General features: G+C 37.5%; 1 protein-coding gene across 1 annotated transcript in view; it reads right to left on the reverse strand.

Annotated features, from left to right (window-relative positions):
• The window catches only part of KCNK2 (potassium two pore domain channel subfamily K member 2), a 108283-nt gene extending 93821 nt beyond the window's left edge, over nt 1–14462 (reverse strand). Inside the window, exons 1-3 of the mRNA XM_058802032.1 lie at nt 14253–14462; nt 13219–13293; nt 12409–12590 (exon numbers count right to left, since the gene is read on the reverse strand). Coding sequence (XP_058658015.1) covers nt 12409–12442 — 34 coding nt within the window. The 5' untranslated portion in view covers nt 12443–12590; nt 13219–13293; nt 14253–14462. The remainder of the gene's footprint in view (nt 1–12408; nt 12591–13218; nt 13294–14252) is intronic.
• Nucleotides 14463–20117: the final 5655 nt, after the last annotated feature.

Below are 20117 nucleotides of genomic sequence, written 5' to 3' on the forward strand. Positions count from 1 at the left end.
CATAACCTGTGCAAGGAAGGTTAAGTTCCTCTCTGCTGAAGAGCTGGTGATTTTTTGCCTGGAGATCTGTCATAGAGGCTGGTTCACAACTCTCTCCAGTCATACAGCTGGAAGCATCCACAGTTCTGTCTGCCTATACCTTTGAATACACTTGAGTTTTTGTGCAGAAGCTGTTCTCCACCCACACCTCAACCCAGAATTTCTGGAGAGTTTTTTCTAGGAATCCCAAATACGTTAGCAAAGCTTGTTGATGAGAATATTTCCCAGATATAGAAGCATTTTCCTTTCCTGTCACTATATCTCTATTGAGAGACATTTTAGAACCACCTGTTTTAAATACAATCTTTTAAGCCATCCTACTCCATGCCTTTATACTTGTGAAGGGGATGTTCTTGTCCTTGCACAAGGGTTCAGCTTTCTGTGGAAGCAGTAGCATCTGTGACTTATAGAAGACTATAGAGGACTTCATTCCTCATCTGTGTGCCTTCTTTTTACCACACAATAGCAGTCTGGGTGAGCTTTTCATGGGGCTGTCCCCTTCAGCTGGGTACTCATCTCAGTTGAATAGAAACCTGAATTAGATTCTTGAATACAAGTATCCCAGCCTCCTTACAGGCTGCATAAAGGCAAGATTAATGGAATGAAGCACATAAAAGACCAAAGATGTGTATTTTGCAAAGTGGATAACATATGGTTTCTTCTCACTGAGGATTTTACTTATGCTAAAACAGTTTTTTCTTCTTATTCATATAAAGAATAGGATTTTCAGATGCATTTTTTAATATATCACATATTGTTGATGAATACCAGAAATGTACTGATTGCTACAAATTCCTTTTTCCTTAAATTAATCTTTTATTACCTTTGGCAAAAAGGCAGAGGTTATATATCGCCTTCTTTTGGATTTTAAATATCAGGCTGTATTCATTCAGCAAAAGGACCAATGCTCTTGCAGCAGTTGTAAGCAAGATTCCCAGAACACTTGCTGTACAGGCAAATGGGATCACAGCTCATGTGCAGAGCCCAGAACTGTCTTGTTAAGCATCTGCAGTGAAATACTGGTTTCACTGAGCTTCAGCACTGATCTCAATTGAGTTTTACAATTAATTTTACTATTGTATCATATACTTTGGCAAAGGCAATAATTCTGCCCCACCTTGAAAAGGATAAATATTGTCACTTTCTCCTTTGGTTTTGTGGCCTTTATTTCACAGGCTGAGAGTGGCCCTTTCTCAGTAACTCACGGAACCACTGTAAAGACACAGCTGTCCCTTCAGGTAGCAACTTCACAGGCTTAAAAAGGACTCAACTACAAGCAGCACATACAAAGAACAAGGGAAGCAGTAGCATGTGATATCTCCTGAGTGTCCTGCCCGTGTTTGCTGATGGTCTGAAGATACCCAGTTGCGGCAAAACTGCGAAAATGCTCATCATTCTTCACCACATTATTTCTATATGTACACCTTTCCACTTCAGATTATGTATGAAATTGTGGGGTTTTTATATACTCTTCATGACTGATAGCTTTCAAAATTCCTTAAAATTACTACATTTGAAAGTACAATTACTACATTGAAAGTAGTCAATGTCTTAGCTGAAGCACCAGAGCATCCTACAAAAGGCCTCAGGAAAAGTTTAGTAGTAGTAGAATTCACTTCATAGAATGATAGAATGGTTTGCATTGGAAGGGACCTTAAAGACCACAGAGTTCCAACCCCCCTGCCATGGGCAGGACACCTTCCACTGGACCAGGCTGCTCAGAGCCCCATCCAGCCTGGCCTTGAACACTTCTAGGGACAGGGCATCCACAGCTTCTCTGGGCAACCTGTGCCAGAGCCTCACCACCCTCATAATAAAGAATTTCTTCCTATCATGTAATCTAAACCTATTCTCTCTCAGTTTGAAGCCATTCCTCCCTCTCCTGTCTCTACATACTGCTGTAAAAAGACTCTGTCATCTTTCTTGTGGGTGCCCTTCAGGTGCAGGTTGTAATCAGGTCACTCCAAAGCCTTTTCCAGGCTGAAAAAAACAAGTTCTCTCAGACTTTCCTTGCAGGTGCCCCATCCCTCTTATCATCTTGGTGGCCTCCTCTGGACGTGCTCCATGTCCTTCCTATGCTGGGGACCCCAGAACTGGGTGCAACACTCCAGGTGGAGTCTCAGCTGAGAGTAGTTGAGGGACAGAATCACATCCCTAAATCTGCAAACTCTATTTTGTTCTTTGTAATAGCCAAAGTTACTCTGGAAGTACATCTTTACAAAAATTTTGTAATATAAGTTAATAGTGATTTTCAAAATATTGCGTTCAGCTCCAGTGTTTCATTTCTGCCTGCCTAGACTTCTTCAGAAGCAAATACTTATTCTGGGAGAGATCAGAAGGCTCAGCCAGTAACATGCATGTTTCAGATGGACTCTGCTGATCTACCTGCCTTTCTTCTGGAGAGCTGGCCAGAGGCAGTTTGGGCAGCTGTGGTGTTGCGATAAGCAAATATAATCTCATACAAATATGTGACCATGAGTTCAGGGCTCTGCCTTGTTCACATGAGAGGAACACTGGAGTGAAGGCAGATCTGTTCTGCCCCGTGGATGGGTTCACAGGTACAAGCAGTTGCCACTGCCTCATTGACTCATGAGAGCTCTCCCAAAGCGGGTGAAGATTCAACCCTCAGAGCTATTGAGGCTGCACAACCTCAGGCCTTGTGTTTATGGCTGGGGATATGATCTGAGCTCTTGTCTTCTGTGTGACAAAGATCAACCTGCACAACCTCTGGTACAGGCCCTGCATCCCTCCTGCCACTTCAGGGGTGGTTCTACCTTCCCTGAATGTATCCTTGTCAATGAAGGAATTGGGGCAGAACAAGACTTTGAAGGGATCCTGCAGCAGCCTCCAGAGAGTTCTTCAGAGGTAGAGTTACAAGCCTGAGGAAACCAAGTGTGGTGCCAACATTTGTTTTACCATTCTACCAACTTTCCCTTGTGTACAAGAGTGCTCACAATATGATAACTTGTTTTGTGAGCAAATATAAAGCAAATGGGAGATGGGAAAATTGAAAGATCTATTTGAGGGAATAATGGCAATATTAGCAAGACAAAATCATTATGTAGGCACGTGTCCCTGTGAGTTTTTGTTTTGTACATGTATTTTTGTTCAGAGTGGGAACAAATGAAGGAGATATTAGAGCAGATGAAATCCAAAACTCAACTAACCAAGAATCCAGCACACATCTAAAGCCAAGTCAGTGGGAATTTTGCCTTATTCATGACTGCTATAGTTCCAAGCATCCTTAATGATAACATTCTTAATTTTATAAATCATACTACAACCCATATAGTCTATATCTCTGATCATGCAATGTGGTTTATATTTAGATTTAAGTTATTAATTTCACCAGTTTGCAAGAGATTTGACCTTTCACTTGCCTTTCTCTATTAGCTACCAACAACCTTTCAGACAGTGATACATTTCTGGTTTGGAGCATCATGAAAATGAAAAGAGAGCAACACAACAGCAAGCATTTTTCAGTGACATAAAGGATAATAAAACTGGAGATTTGGTGATTACTGTGCAACTCAATGAATTTTCAAACAATCAGTTCAGCTAGCAACACTCCATTATTCAAATGATTGTTAAGAAAAAAATTTTTTTCTGGTATTAACAGACAGTTTATAATATGATACAGCATATATTACTTCAAATATGTGAGGGAGAGAATGAGACAAAATAATATTTCTCTTTAATAACCTACACATACCATTTTTTTTTAGTATAAACATATAAGATTAACATATGAGCTTCCCTAAGTTGTTTTGCAGCTGATCTATTTGCGTCCAATACATTGTCCCAATACAACAACAACAACTAAAACTACCAATTTATTTTGTGGAAAAAATGTTGTTCTTCTCTGGGCTTCTCTTCTCACCACATGCCATCAGTAAAAAACATTATATTTTAATCTGAAGTCTGATTCCAAAGTAAATAAAATACTTTCCTAGTTTAGCCATCAAGCTTTTAAATAAGTCACTGTTTTAACTTGTGAAGAGTCCAAGATTAGGACAAAAACTTAATCAAGATGCAAAGAGATGTTAGGATATATTCGGGGCTTTTAAATTGCTTCATAGCCAAGCTCAAAATTAAATGGAAATTATGGGGGTTTTGTTACATGTAACCAGCCATAGGCATTCTTCATCTGACAGAGTCAGGTTAATGTTTAAACAAGTTGTGTGGGATCTACTGATGTCCCAGAAAATCCCTTTATCAAGGACATTCCAAATGATGATAAGAGCCTTTAATTTGACCCCAAACCCAAACCTCCAGGTTTTGGTAACATTTTATAACATATATCTAATTTCCAGGCATCAGAATTATTTTGGGTATTGTTTCAAAACACAAATTCCCTGTAGCAATGAAACCAAATTTTGATTCTTTGTGACAAATTTTAGCACATTTCAAAGGAGTTTCCATTAGTTGGAAAGTGATGTTTGTGGGTCTATAAATGCATTAAATAATTTGTTTAAAATCAAAACTTAAAATATCCTATTTTTTACTGAAAACAGGCAGAGCATATGAACCAACTTTACATGGACTCAGTTTTACTGTTTACACTTTCTGGCACTAGAGATTTACCAGCCCTGTGGCCTCACATTTGAACACATAGACAACACACTTCTAGAGCACAGCCCTACACAGAGAACACATTTCCAGGGCACAGTTTCCTGCCTGCTGGAAGCAGACTTCAAAGCAGACTTTTGCCATTGTCACTTGTTTGTAGATCCATTTCCTAAGCCAGAATTGAAGATGTGACTCCACACTTAAAACAAGAAAGCTGCCTGGAAATTCAACTTTGTGGCCACAAAATGTGAAGTTGTCTGCTACAAAAGGACTATTCTTTCAGGAAAATAAAGGAGCTCTGCAGTCTTAGCTTTAATTAAAGGAAAAAAGAGGTACTCCATGTACCTTGGTATTTATTATGTATGCTAGGTAGGGGTAAAAACATCTTCCTTTTAATTCAACATTAGTTATAGCATTTTAAACATTGTGGAGTAAAGGAGCAATGTTCTTTTTCTTTTAAAAACATATTGGGGATTTTTTAAACTTACTTTAACTTGAAATTTGCAAAATTTGTTGTTTCAAGCTCACTAGTTGGCAATTCAATGTTTTTTTCTGTTTCGTGCATCCTGAGTTCTCTTTTTAATTTCATATCTTTTCTGAAGTAAATGTAGTCATGAAAATGGATTTCTGCTTGAAATATTATTGACTGGCAAAGGAATTTTGCTTTTATGTGTAAGAACAGCCTGTCTTTATTGTTCTGAGCCCAGATTCTGGCAGGATGTGTGTTGAAGCATATTTTAGACTGCAATTATTAAAACCTCTTTCAGTGTTACATGGAACACATGAGTCTTTTTTAAAAAAATAAAATAAAAACTATTGATTATTTAGATTGCAGTGTCCCTGCAATGCAATGGATTTATTTCAAGAATTAAAATACAGTTTTCCTTTCGGAATGATGGTTTCACTAAACCTTAATAAAGAAAAAAGGCTTACTGTTAATGATGCTCTGTAAATTATCAGCATTTCAGCAAAAAAGATGAAAGTAAAGATCCAGAAAAATATTAAAGTAAAAAAATCCAGACTTTTTCTGCCAGATTTTTTTCCTATTTTACTGAAGTGGGATTGATTTACTTTAAGCACAGAAAGTATACAGGAGTCAAAAGTTAGAGAGTTGTACAAAGGTCAGTTTGGTGCGGTTTGACAGAGGCAGGAGTTGAAGAGCTCCCTGCAGAAAGCTCTGTCCCTTTTGGACAGCACAGATTAGTTTGCCTAGATAAGCACTCCATTCTTCTCTCTTTTTCTCCAGAGCATACAGACTGAGCACTAGGTGTACACAGCCTTGTCACCACTGGTCTGGGCCACCCACCTTGTGGAAAGAGCCAGAAATAAGTGTGTTTTGGGTCAAACCTTCTGACTGTTGTGCCAGGAAAGATGTAATGGGAGGACGGGGTCCCACAGAGGTGGTGTGCCCTGCCCTGAGACTGCTCATCTTGAGGCCCTTGCTCAGTCCACCCCCCTCAACTCACTTCCTAGAGGAGGGCTCTAAGGGCTGGCTTTGTACAGGTGAATAAAATGCATGAATTACCTGGCCTGCATACGAGCTGTGCAAAAAAAAAAGGAGATTGAGCCCCCTTGCTCTCTTTCACTTCTGCCTCACAACCCCAGCTCTGGGCCATTCGCACGGCAAGATCAACTTTGGATCTAAGGACTGCTGATATTCTTTGTTCTTTCTCCCTTTTCTTTTATTTCTCTCCTCCTTTGCTTTGCCTGGGCCACACACGGCTGTCATGTTCTACCCCATGCTCCATACTCAAGTTTGTTGTGGGAGTGGGGAGATTGTGGCAGCATGTGGTGGCTTGTGAGCCAGGACCTTTGAGAAGGTTGCTGTGGGGCTTGAGAGATTATTGAAATGTACTGTACAAAATACAAGGGCTTGTGGAAGTCTACTGTAGAATTTAAGAGCTAGTGAGCCAACAGCTTTTGTGCCTACACATGGGCTGGGTGCTGGAGTTATGGTGACTGCACAACAAAGTACAGGAGCCCCCAGACATGTGGTCCAATGTCTTTGTTCAGCCTGATGAGAATTTATAAGGAACATCACAGCCACTGCTGGTTCATTGGAACACCTTGTTCCCACCACCAGAACCCCTTGCTTTGACACTGTATCCTCACACACCTGCAGGGCAGTGCTTTGTCCATCTCAGTTACAGTCATTTATGGAGAACAGAGCATCCACTCAGTCCCCTCAGTCCTGCTCATGCCATTTCAAACAACAAACAGTGGCCAAATAAAGCCAAACTCCATCTCCTTCCAAAGCACTGGACCTGAAGCTGAACACTGAAGGTAGGCTGGTTACCACTGATTTTGGTTTAGGAGAGTGCTAATGCAGCAAAGATTTTGAAGGGAAAATCTCAAAAGTCACAGGCAATTTTTACTCAGTACTTATTCTGAAAAAATCACATTGGACAATTTCACCCAAAAATTTTGGATTGTTTATATCAACAGGAAACAGATCCTTCCCAAACTTTTTGGGTTTTATTAGCCAACATGAGCTGGCAGAACAGTTAGGAAAAGAGTTCTTAGCACCTGGCCTAAACTCTTGGGGCTATGAAAGAGGAAGCAGAAAAAAAATCCAAGCAAAATTGTGCTGTGGAAACCTGGACTACAGTTTATTGCTTTGCACCTTGAACATGCATTTTATCTTTACAGGAAATACTGCAGCAATAAAAATATCCTTCTCCCAGCTCGCTCTGACCTCCCTTTAGAAAGACAAGTTCTCTTTGAGTAAGTCAGAAAATTATAGATGGACAACTCTATGCATTTACAGTAATGTTTCATGTAGACAGTATTGTCTCAAAACTTGAAACTGCTTAAAAGTGGTCATAACTACTTTAAATCATGTACTTCTTTTTCCTCTCCAACAGTGAAAAATAAAGAAGGATGTAATAAATAAAACAGTGGAAGGAAGCCAAAAATGTATTTGTCTTCATGTTATTTTGTGGCTTACCACATCATACTGAAGACTTCAGCATTATACTGTGTTGAATGTTATGTCAATTTGCCTGCCAGCAGAGAGTGATTCCTTTCTCTTCCAAAAGTGGATATAGGAAGTAAATCCACTCTTTTAATTGCAGATTAGTTTAGATGGGAAATGGTTATACAAACAAGAAAGTTAAACTACCATCTATTTTGTCTATGTCAATCAATCATATTAAAAGTATGAAAAGTCTGGTTAATCTCAACATGATGCCTCTCAAATCCTCAAACATGCTTTGTCAGTAGTGCAGATCTTTTTGACTTCATACTTGACAAGTATTGGGAATTAATTTCCATCTGGTTTTTTTGCTCAATCTTTTCCAAATCCTGACACATTATCTTCTTCAAGACATTTTTCAGCTTTCCCTTGTTCCTGCCCCTGGTATATTTCCAAATTCAAGATCTTGACCAAGTGGAATTCTCACCAAGGTCCAGGAGAAACATCAAACACACAAAGTAAGCATACATAAATTTAAATAATCTTTGAAAACTAAGTACAACTGCAGGGGCTGACAAATGCATGGCTGTATGTATTGATGCAGCTCCTTAACTAATCTAGAAAACTAGAAGGGTTGAAGGCCAATGAAACAGAAGCTACAGGAATAAAACATCATTCATTTGGCTGGAGCATGATCTAGAATGTTCTAAAAAATATTTGCAAGGTGAAAAATGACAACCCCCGTTCTGGGGCAGTCTTTTATTCTTTCTCCTCCACTTTACAACATAATACCTATTTCTAAGGCATTTAGAAGTACCAGAAATATTTTTTCCTTCCATTCTCCTAAAAGACTTTTACCTCAGCTTCTCCATCCTCAGAGAAAGACTGTTTATGATTTTTCCTTATTTCTATTCTTGCTTCATGTTTCTCATTTTAGAATATGTCTTTTCTGGAAACAACTATCATGAAAATACCAAAAAATCATCAATAATCCTAAGGATATACACATATTAAATGTTCATTACACACAACCTTCAAATCCTATCTGATCCCGTTGGCTTGTTTGCATTATGCTTTCTTTTTAGTGTTTAAAGGGTTTTATGGTATTTACTCCCACATTCCTGTGGTGCAGCAACTTTCTTTTGAGATATATTCCAATATTTTCAAATAGATTTAGTTCCACACATAAGATAAAGGTTTATGTTCCACTAATCCAAGCTCCTATATGAAACTTCCATTTCAGAGAAGACAGATGTGCTACTTCCTTCCCTTTACTTTTGAAAAATACTTTTTGGTTTTGAACATTAAGCTGGTGCAATTTCTCCTAATAGGCGAATTTATATTCACACATTCTATAAAATGCAGATTGCATAATACAGCATGATGGCTGTATTCCATTATGCTTCATTACTAGGTTGAAAATTACTCACACAGTATGTTTTTCTCTTTAGTACTCTATCATTCTAAATTATGGCTGCACTGTAGGTTACTCTATCTAGTAAATAAACACAATTCCTGCCTGGCACCCTACTAACAGTGAGCAACACATTCCTTCCCAGGTGGTCCTGGGGCCTTACTTGAATTCTAGCTATGTAATTACATTCAACCTGCCTGAGGGTCTCCTTTAGACTTTGCAAATGTATTCTTCATTTGTCATGATTTTATAGCGGTGCCTCAAGCAGTGGAACAGCTATACTTGCATACTACAGCAATCTTGGTACTTCAGTATAACTTACCTCAGCTGTTTTCCATGCTTTCTAGAATCATGGGGAAAAAAACTGATCATAGGAAAAAACCTGATAGAAAACAACTGTTTTCAGTATTTAAAAAGGAACGACTGAGTGCATTATCTTCCTAAAGAAGTAAAACAGCTCATTCTTCAGCTTTAATGTTCATGATTAACAAATTATCTTAAGCCTCTGACATTGCTTGAGAAAGCAGGGTTAAACTAAATCTAGAGAAAAGTACATAATCACTGACAACTCAGTGGAGGAAAGGAAGTGTAATAAGGAGAAATCACCAGCAGGCTGGGACCTTTTAATCAGTAACTCCAAACTGAATATCCATCTCTGTGGTACACACATTAACACAGTAAAATTAGTCTAAGGTTACAGTTCTATTATTTCAAGGAGAAGTGACCCTTCAGTTAAGAGGGTTAAGTATTTTGGAAGGCATCACTTCAGCATGATTAAACATCCAAAAGAAAGAAAAATTCTAGTTCACTTGCAAAAATTTTGAACAGCAGACAGTGATGCAAAAGAAGACACAAACTCTGCAATCATCAGAACTGCATCAGAAAATAGAGTTCTGTTGCACAGCACTAAAGGTTCCACTGTGAAGGTACTAAGCTCTTTATGCCCAATCCAAGACTATTTGTTACTCCAGATTGTGTTTACCCTTGTGTGAGGACTGAAGACAAGCAGGAGGAGAAAATTCCTGCTTACAAAAAACCCCACTTACATTACACTGGAAGAAGCAGACATTTTCTAAATTTTTGGGGAGGAAAAAAGGCAAAAAAAAAATCCTTGGAAAAGTAAGGGAAATATTCTGAACCCACCTCCTTCTTCTAGTAGCTCATAAGACTCATCTCTAATTCAGAAACTACAATACAAATTACTGTCCCTTATCTGACAAATCTGCAAACAGATTTTCCTGTTTCATGTGGTCTAAGCACTGAAGCATTAATTCTTTCTCAGATTTTGACTGAGATTTCCTCAGGGCCTGAGAAAACTTTGCTGTCCAAACTTATATACCTGCTGATAATTCCCACATAAAAACACAGATTTCCAATATCTGCCTGCAATAGTAACTATTCAATATTAAGGCATTTAAACGAAAGCATTGTTTAAAGTGTCATTTTCTAGAAAAAGATCACTCTATTTATCAGTTTCCTAATTTCCAAGCCTCAAATTAATCATCACACTGCTACGTGTAGCATACGCACAGTATAAAAGTGATATTTGTGATCAGGGTAAATTTACAGATCTCTCCAGCTTCTCAAGTAAGCACTCAAGAACAATATATTGGATAACTGGTCTAATTTTCCTGAATACCATGCAGATATAAGAAACATAAAATAAATACACAAGGGTAGTGACAAAAAAGACCTTCCCACAAAACTGACATTTCAAAGGAAACCCATCAACAAAAATAGGACACACCTATTTAAAATGGCTATGTATGTCATTCCAGCATTTCCTAAAATTTAATTCTTAATTAGTTATCTAGTTCTGCATTCTAGTTCACCACGTAAAGATAGCTCAACATCTACTCAACAATTACTGAGATGAAATTGGGTATTGGGAAATAGCCAAAAACATGCCAAAATTCTTCCATTTCAAACCCTTAAAATCAGGGAAGAAAAGCAAAGAAATAGACAGAAGGGAAACAGAAAAACTGAAATATTTTAAAAACCAAACAGAAACAACATGAAAATAAGAAAAGCCAAAGGGATGACCTGAAGGCCAAGAATGTGTACCAAAGCTTGACCAATTCATCCACATTGAAATCAGAGGACAGAGTTGAACAAACAGTCCAAAAAGGACAGTGTCATTCAAAAAGGAAACTGAAAAATACAGAAAATTTGAAACTGAGTAACTACAACCAGTGGTTCAGGGATGAAATGTGGTGCAGCAAGAAGGACCAAAACTTGCCAAAATTAATCCAGCTGAAATCCCTAAATTCTGGAAAGAAAGGGAAACAGAGACAGATGTGAAACAAAAAGAATTGAAATTAAAAAAAAAAAAAAACAAAAAAAAAAAGATAGGACAGTAGGACAGATAAGCAGTAAAAACCAATGGGATGACCTGAAGTGCAGGAATATGGACCAAAGCTTGCCCAATTGAGCCTCATCGAAATTTCAAGATTTCATTCCCTCCCCTGAAATGAAATCCTTCCTTCCAGGAAAGGGAAGGAAATCTTGAAATCAAAAGACAGAGTTTAACAAACACTCCAGAGAAGAGATATGGTCATTCAAAAATAAAATTGAAAAATCCAGAAAATTTGGCATGAAAGCGACTACAGCCAATGGTATTGAGATGAAATGTGGTGAAGTGAGGACCAAAACTTGCCAAAATTAATTCAGCTGAAATCCCTAACCTCTGGGAAGAAAGGGAAACAAAGAGACAGATGAGAAACAAAAAAAAAAAGAAATAAAAAAAAACCAAAAAAAAACCAATAGGACAGATAAACAAAAAAGCCAATAGGAAGACCTGAAGTGTAGGAATACAGACCAAAGCTTGCCCAATTGATCCTCATCGAAATCACAAGATTTCATTCCCTTTTCTGGAAGGAAGAATTTTCTTTCCTTTTCAGGGAATGAAATCTTGAAATGGGAAGACAGAGTTGAATAAGCACTTCAGAAAGGTGATACGGTAATTCAAAATTAAAATTGAAACACCCTGAAAATTGAAGTGGTGTGACTAAGGGTAATGAGATGAAATGTGGTGAAGTGAGAAGGACCAAAACTTGTCAAAATCACTCAAATTGAAATCCCTAAAATATGGGAAGGAATGGAAATAACAAGACAGATGTTAAACAGAAGAACTGAGGCTTCAAAAAAAAAAAGACAAAAAACCAATAGGACAGATAAACCGGAAAAGCCAAAGGGATGACCTGAAGTGCAGGACTATCGACCAAAGCTTTCCCAATTGATCCTCATTTCCTCATTGAAATTGCTGGATTTCATTCCCTTTCCTGAAAGGAAATTCTTCCTTTCAGGTAAGGGAATGAAATCTTGAAATCAAGGACAGAGTTGAACAAACACTCCAGAAAGAATATACGATCATTAAAAAATGAAGGTGAAGTCCAGAAAATCTGTAATGGAGACTGATTAGAACTGTTAAAGCTTAACTAAACAATGTATTTGTCTTTATAGCAGTACTTACAGTAAAAGTTATGTCTTGCTTGTGGGTTCCTCATTTGGTGATGCAATATTCTGGAGTCACCATGCTTTTGTTCTAAGATAAAGCATTTTCTTTATTGCTGTGTTTAAGAAGTTTTCTAAACAAGTCATCTCTTCATAACATATTCTCTTTTGAAGCACAGTTATTGCCTCTCTCTGTATTTCCTGTCCAAAATAGTAAATGTACAAATAAAGGTAAAGTGGTAAGTTAGTAATTAGGACACATGGCATTTATATAAGGTTGTAAATCATCATAGTACTTTGCAGATGGTCACTGATACAACATGTTAGGAAATGCCTACAGACCTGAACAAAAATTACTTGGGTCTCAAACAATTGAATAATTGTACCTGAAATGTTCCAGAAGGTTTGAAAGAACATACCTTAATTAAATTACTAAATGAAAACTAGCATTCCCAATAATTCTTCCTTCCTTAAGCATCATTCACATGAAACATATGCAGCATTCAGTCTAATTGTTGCTAAAGGTAAAGATGCCCAGGATGTCAGGTGTGACTCCAACTAGAAAATTTGTTTCATTGTTTATTGAAGGAAGATGGGCATTGCTACAATTCCTTTTCTTATTTATGATTTTCCTAAGGAGCATTCACAAAATAGGCTGTTAAGCATCTTTTCTCAACAGTATCAATAGTTACTGATCAGGACACTTACAGGAGTCAGTGGTTTGAAAAAGGGACTAACAATCTTTCCCATCCCCTCCCATGTGCTGCAATATTACAAATATGTCAGAAACACATTTTGAAAAAGGATCCTGATTCATATAGGTCCTTACCTTCACTTGTCCACAGACTTGCCAATTTCAGATGTCATTAATTTCAGGCATATTACTTATATTTTCATTGAATTCCTTAAAAGAAAATAATGTGTTGCAATTATTCCATGTTCTAGAAAAGCATAACACAGAGCAATCTTACATAGAAAATCTGGTCTGTTAGTCACAATATTTGTGAAAATATAATTGCCACTAGAGTCACATAACAAAGCAGACAAAGAATAGCATTTTAAGTAATATGATAATGTGGCAGTCATATAGCCTTATTCTTAAACTTCTCACACATTATTTTAAATACTTGAAAATGTCACAAGGGATTAAGAGAATGACTGTAATCACCTTTGCTCTCTCTCTTAAACATGCTATATAATCCATTTGTAAATATATGCAGGCACAAGCAAAGGAATATCTTCATCAGCAAAAGAAAGTCTAGCTTGACCTCTGGGATTCTAAAATGTAGCCAAACAACTATGCATGCTTCATTTTCAAGCCACTTTTTAATATCCAAGTCTTTTTGGCCAAGAGATGGACTCAAAATAATACAATCAGAAAACAACAGCACCTGTTTCTGAAGTCTGCATCACAGAGAATTCATTCCCACTCCTATTCAATGAAAAATGAACTTTTTCTCATAAATTCCACAGGTTGCTAATCTGGACCCAGACTCCAGAAACAGAACCACAAGCAATAGAATTAAAACATTGTGCTCATGCACAGTCATATGATGTCATTCCTTAAGGTTTTCATAGAACTTCTTAATAGAGAGAAGCACCAAGTGTGAGTCTCTGTGGTAGATACTGCAATCATTTCACACACCTAAATTTTACAACTTTCCACCTATTAGGAGCTCTGATATTTTGCTTAAAGCCCTGAAGTCAGGCAAACATCGTAGACCACCAGAGTTTTGTTTTTCATCTTTGATTGTTCTTTGTTGTATCTTTTTTGCAGTTGGAAGTATGAGTTGTAGTTGACAAAGACCAAACAAAACAGCAACACAGTAGTATTTTTTGTTGACTTTGAAACTTTGTTCTTACCAAGAGCCAGACAGCTATGGTGGAGATGGACATGCAAATTCAAGGAAAATCTGCCTTGCAGCAAGACTTATCTGTATGTTGTTACTAATCACTAGTGTAAGAACTTTAAATTAGAGAATACTTGCTACTTTTAGGCATTTATAGTAGAGGATCTCATCTACTCTGTAAGTAACTCAACTGTTCTGATAGACAATACTCATCTGCTCCCATTTAATTTGAAGTGATACAAATCTTTTGATCCACCCATCAGTCTCTCTGTGAAAATAAACCTGTATGTGCTACCACCTAAGAACCAACCAAAATCAATATCACAAAAAATCAAGCCCAAGGAATTTTGGGTAAAAAACCACAAAATTCTTAGAACTGCAAGAACCACTAAAAGTGGTCAAAGCAAGCCTAAAAGCATAAATGATCATCACAGATTTTCCAAATAACATGTGTTTCTGCTCTGATTCTGTTTTGATTGTTTGGCCTTTTTTTTTTCTACAGGCAAACTCATTTGTCTGGTTGCAGGTTTATGAAAATGCTTTCAGATGATCGATTCTCTTTACTGAAGCTGTTTTTGATCATTTGGTTATTACAGAAGCACACAAATTGCCTGGTGTCATTTCTGCTAAATTGTGTATCTCAGTTCTGTGAGCAAATGCCACAATTCCCTGTAAATCATGTGTGCCTGCACTTGGGGACTGACAACAATTAAGAAAGTATGAATTACATTCACTTCATATGAGACAGTTAATGAAAATCTTCACGTGTAAATCTAGAGTAGGAGAAGAGTTAGACTCTATGAATAAGAGACTAATTGATGAGTTTTCTTGGAATTCCTAAGGGAATGGGATCTCTGCTGGGCTTTCCACTGAGAATTAGGGCAGATGAAATTATCTTTTCTTTGATTAAATACTGCAAATCTCATTCATAGTCTAAGACTATGTAGCCATAACTCTGAAATCAAGTCTCTTCAGGATCTTCAATTTTAGTAATTTGCATTTTCTAGAAACAGAAAAAAATATTGCAGCTAGTAATATATCCTATATTAATTTCAATCTTGTCCTTACAGTCTATTTCCTCCCTTTCTTTTCCCTACTCTTTTCTCTCCAACCCTGTCACCAAAAACATTTTTTCAGGATCTCTTTAATCTCATCTGTAGAATACACTTAGATGGTCCAGAAGATTTTCGCCTCAGATAGAGAAAATTAGGTTTAGAAAACACACAAAAATTGGTTCCTTAAGTTTATCTGCTTTATAAAAAGACTTTTGCCTTTTTTTTTATTTATTCTGCAATTGTGTCCATTTATCTATATTTTTTTCCAGTGGCAATTTCAATTTGCAGCTGTGAATATATTTCCCCTACAGTCCAAATTATGCATTTCAGTAGAGTTCAAGAACATTCTTGACCCCTCAAAATCAGTTTACCTGTCTCTCTTTTTCCATCAAAAACTCCATGAATGAATTCCAAGTTCCTCTTGGCAGAATTCCAGCACATGAAAACACACAGTTTTGACTGGTAGACCACAACCACACACAATGCATACACACAGCAACCTAGGCTTTGGAGCACAGCAGCAGAATACACCTCACTGTCACAGCTGAGACAGCTGCAATACACGCAGCATCATCATACAATCTCAGAAAGCATCAACCAATATAGAGCCCAAGTGAAAGTAATGGTCGTCTCACTAGTCCTAAACACATTCATAGTCTTAACCCTAGTAACCCTCTCCACCCCAGTCCTATTCCACTTCTGTCCAACAACCTCAAGAACACCCCCAACACAATTACAAACACAGGCAAAACCTCCTTCTTAATCAGCCTAATCCCAATAGCAATCTACATCCACTCTGAAACAGAAAGCCTCACCTTCTGAGAATGAGAACTCATTATAAACTTCAAAATCCCTATCAGCCTAAAAATAGAGTTCTACTCCCTTACCTTCTTCCCCATTGCACGGTTCGTATTATGAGCTATCCTACAATTTGCAACATGATGTATGACCTCAGACACCTACATTACAAAATTTTTCACCTACCTACAAAATAATACCACACCAGAAGGCTGTAAGCATCCACTCTCTTCCTTGTTTAGCCCAGCCTTTTACACCCCTCATGCTCATGCATTGCACCTGTGTGCCCTCTGTTGCCTTTGGTGGTTAGTCAGCACACATGGGCACTCCAGGTCTCATTGCTTTCAATGCTGCTCACCTGCTGCTCACAGTTGGAGCCCGTTAGGAAAGAGGTTCAGCTGCAGTCCCACTCCCAATGAGCACAAACTGTGTGCCTACACCCAACCTTGGAACTGATCCCAGAACCATTTTCTCTAATGTCCAAGAGAAGCTTTTACTGTGCTGTATCAGCTAATAGAAGACAGAAAGCATTCAAAGTTTCTGCCTTCTACCATGATGTATAAACCTGTTGACGTATTGCAACAAATAAAACCAATTGCTCAAATTGCCCTTCTCTGAAGAAGGTAGTAAAAGACTTTACTGCTTACAAAGTTCAGCGAAGTTCAAATGCTTTCCTCACACCTAAGTTATGGAAAACTTATCAAAAAAAGACAGAGGAAACACTTGAATGTCCCACAAGACAATTCACACCATCCAGTTACTAAAACTACTAAGCTAAAGATATCCACTTCAGCATCTGGAGTAACTGGCCTCAGTGCCTGGTATCCGAGAAAATGAGCCAATTCCAAACATAGCCCAGAACAAAGCCAGTGCACAGAGACACCTGAGCACACGGGAAAGTTACTCCCTCAAAGTTTCATCCCATGAGCACATTTAGTTCTTGTCAAGAGGATGAAAACTCAATAATCAGACCTCAACATCTTCCTAAACATCAACATCTTCCTCTCTCTCTGGTACCTGAAGTTAGGTCCTTTCCTCTTGACCAAAACCAGCTGAGTTTCAGGACTTGCAGGTGTTGATTTTAACCAAACTCACAGTTTGTGTGACTCATATACTGCCTTACAGTAATCAGCTTTTAGTGAGCTGTTGTTTGCTGCCTATTAGCTTCTAGCTATTACCTGTCACATCAGCCACAATGCCTGAAAATTGTCCCACAGGTAGGCTGTAAACCTGCTAACCCTTGAAATGTGCAAGTTTAGCATTTCAGCAAGCAAGCCCTAAATAAGAGTGGGTAAATAAACCAGGAGTGCACTCTTTTATTGAATCTGTGACTGTCTTCATTGAAATGACGAATGCTTTCCTTATTTAAATAAAGACATCAGCCCTGTGAAGATACAACTTTCCTAAACGTGTATTGTTTTATATATTTGTACCAGATAAGCCATTTATAGGGATAAACTGCACCAGTCAAAGAGTGATATTATTATGTCATGAATAAAATATTCAAAGCAAGTATTTTTCTTATCAAATCTTATGAGATGAATGGAATTCCTTTAGAAATCAATTACAAAGAGCATTTTAGAAAATTCCCACATAGAACTCTTTAGAGTTGGAAATGTAAATTAATTTTCTAAATAAAAATTTGTCCTCTGCCAAAGACATATGGACCCTAAATAACCAGTCCTCTATATACAGGTTCCCTAATAATGCTTCTGTATACAATTTCATTTCACTGAGGAAATATTGACTGTATTCTACTACAGAAATACAAATAATTGGACAAAATAAGGTACTTTGACTGTGCCAGACCTGGAAGAATTAAGGTTAAAAATTGCTCCTGCATAATCCTTCAGTTCCTCATTTACACTGCAAGTACAGAAAAGTCATGCAATGCCTAAAAAATTCTGATCTGCTGAAGCTGTTGGAGGATAAGGGTTTGAACCTATGCACCTTCAGTAGCACCCAAGGTAAAACTGTAGCATCAGCACCATTTATTTCGGGTATAATTAAAGTATGTGCAATGATGATTTTGTTTTCATCTAAGGAATAAGGAACAGATCCACAGGAACCAAATTGTGGATTTTAGATGCAAAATCATATTTTTAAAGGCATAGACATCTATATGCACCTGTTGGCAAAAAAGTATTATTAAACAATAGGAATTTTTTGTGTTTTCATATTACACATTATACTGACCCAAAACCACAGCTGCAGTGAAAGCAAAAGGTGATGAACCCAAAATAAAGAGAAATTTATTTTCACTCGGTGTGACAATAATTTAAAAGATCCAAATGACTGCAAGTATTTATGTGATTATTTTTAATGTAGAAGTAGATCCAGATTTATGTACTTGTCATGAAAGGTGCAGAAGAAATTAATATCATCTTAATAAAATTTCTCTTTCTTAATTTAAATATTTATTAATATTTAAGGTTATAAATCATGCAAAACATGTAAGAAAGATACAGTTCAAAAGATGGATATGGAAACAAAGCACAAGAATGAATATGAGGAAATAGCATTAGAATACAATAACAGAATCAGAAAAACTAAGAAACAAAATGAGTTTTAAAAGCAACGATTGATACCAAAAAAAAAGCAACCAAGGGGAGGTTCAATTAATACTTCATAATTCAGTGAAAAACAAAGGAAAATACAGACTGATTACTCCACAAGGGAAAAAGGAAACAACAGATGACTCAGAAAGGTTGAAGTCTAACGAAATAAGGAAAACTGTACAATTAACATCATTCTACTCACCTTACTAAGCTGGAGCTCCCCCCAAGAATAAGACACCCCATGTCTCCATGGAAAAAATTTATGTACCGTGAGGTAAGTTAATGGCAGTCACCAGATTGCTGGTAAATTAATATTTATATTTTGGCCATTAAAGTCTGGGAAGGAAAAATGAACTATTTCAGCCATTTTGCATGGAACAGTGTGGCATGAGAATGTATTTGGCTTTTAGGGGAAAGGATAGGAGTATGACAACTTCTGTTTCTAAGAAAAGCACTCTCATCATGAATGCTATTGCAGCAGCCTTAGATATGGCCTCAGCCAACAGTTAGGAGAAGGAATGAGTGCTCATGAAAAAGCTGCCAATTTGGAGGAGAGAATGGAGTACGAAAAAAGAAATCTGGGTAACCAACAATCCAATTCTGCCCTGTTTTAATCTGGCACAGCCTTCAACTATTTACTGCATTCTTTTTTTCTTGTAAGATCATCCTCTTCCAAAGAAGAGAGAAACAGCCTTCCCTTAAGCAGATGATCTCTTCAAACATGCTCACAAACTCCCAATTTCAGCCCAGCCAAGGATAGATTTTGAAAGCTGGATTCTGTTCCTGCTGGATGAACAGAATCAGATGGATGCTGTCTGCAGCTAGATCTGCAGTTACTTGCTATGCCCAGCAGATCTGTGGAGCCAGGATTAATTTGAAGACTGTGAGACTGTATCACTAGACAGAGACAGCATAAATCCATATCCCTAGCATGAGAATGGAGTTATTTACTGTCAGTTTTCAGAAACTGACTAAAACTTTGTTTCAATTACATGAGAGTACATTTCAGTTATAGAAAAAATGTGTGCTTTTGTATATTTGAGGCAGATGGATGGCTGCTCTGTCTTAGAAAAACAGAGCTCCATGTTAGAAAAACAATACCCCGTAAGATAATATTTAAATATTTATACATAAAATAGGTGATGCCAGACAGTCAAACATTTCACACATGTCGTTTACATTCAATTAAGCTGTTGTGTTGGATGATGGCAATGTGACATTAGGAAATTGTAATGAGCCCTTCTGATGAGTCTGACTGCCATCCAAGTAGCATCTCTGGAGCAAGACTGGCTTCCTAAGTTGTTCACATCCCCACCACCCACTCAGAACTTCTGATATAAGTCTCAAATCTACATTGCTATAGTAGAGAGGTGAAAAATCTTACCAAGAAATATCAACACATAACTGGGTTGAACCAGGAGCCTGTCTAATAGCTATGTTTCTCTTTCAGTGCTGCTGGGCAGTGTA

Source organism: Ammospiza caudacuta, chromosome 3, assembly GCF_027887145.1.
Source record: "Ammospiza caudacuta isolate bAmmCau1 chromosome 3, bAmmCau1.pri, whole genome shotgun sequence".
Taxonomy (NCBI): Eukaryota; Metazoa; Chordata; class Aves; order Passeriformes; family Passerellidae; genus Ammospiza; species Ammospiza caudacuta.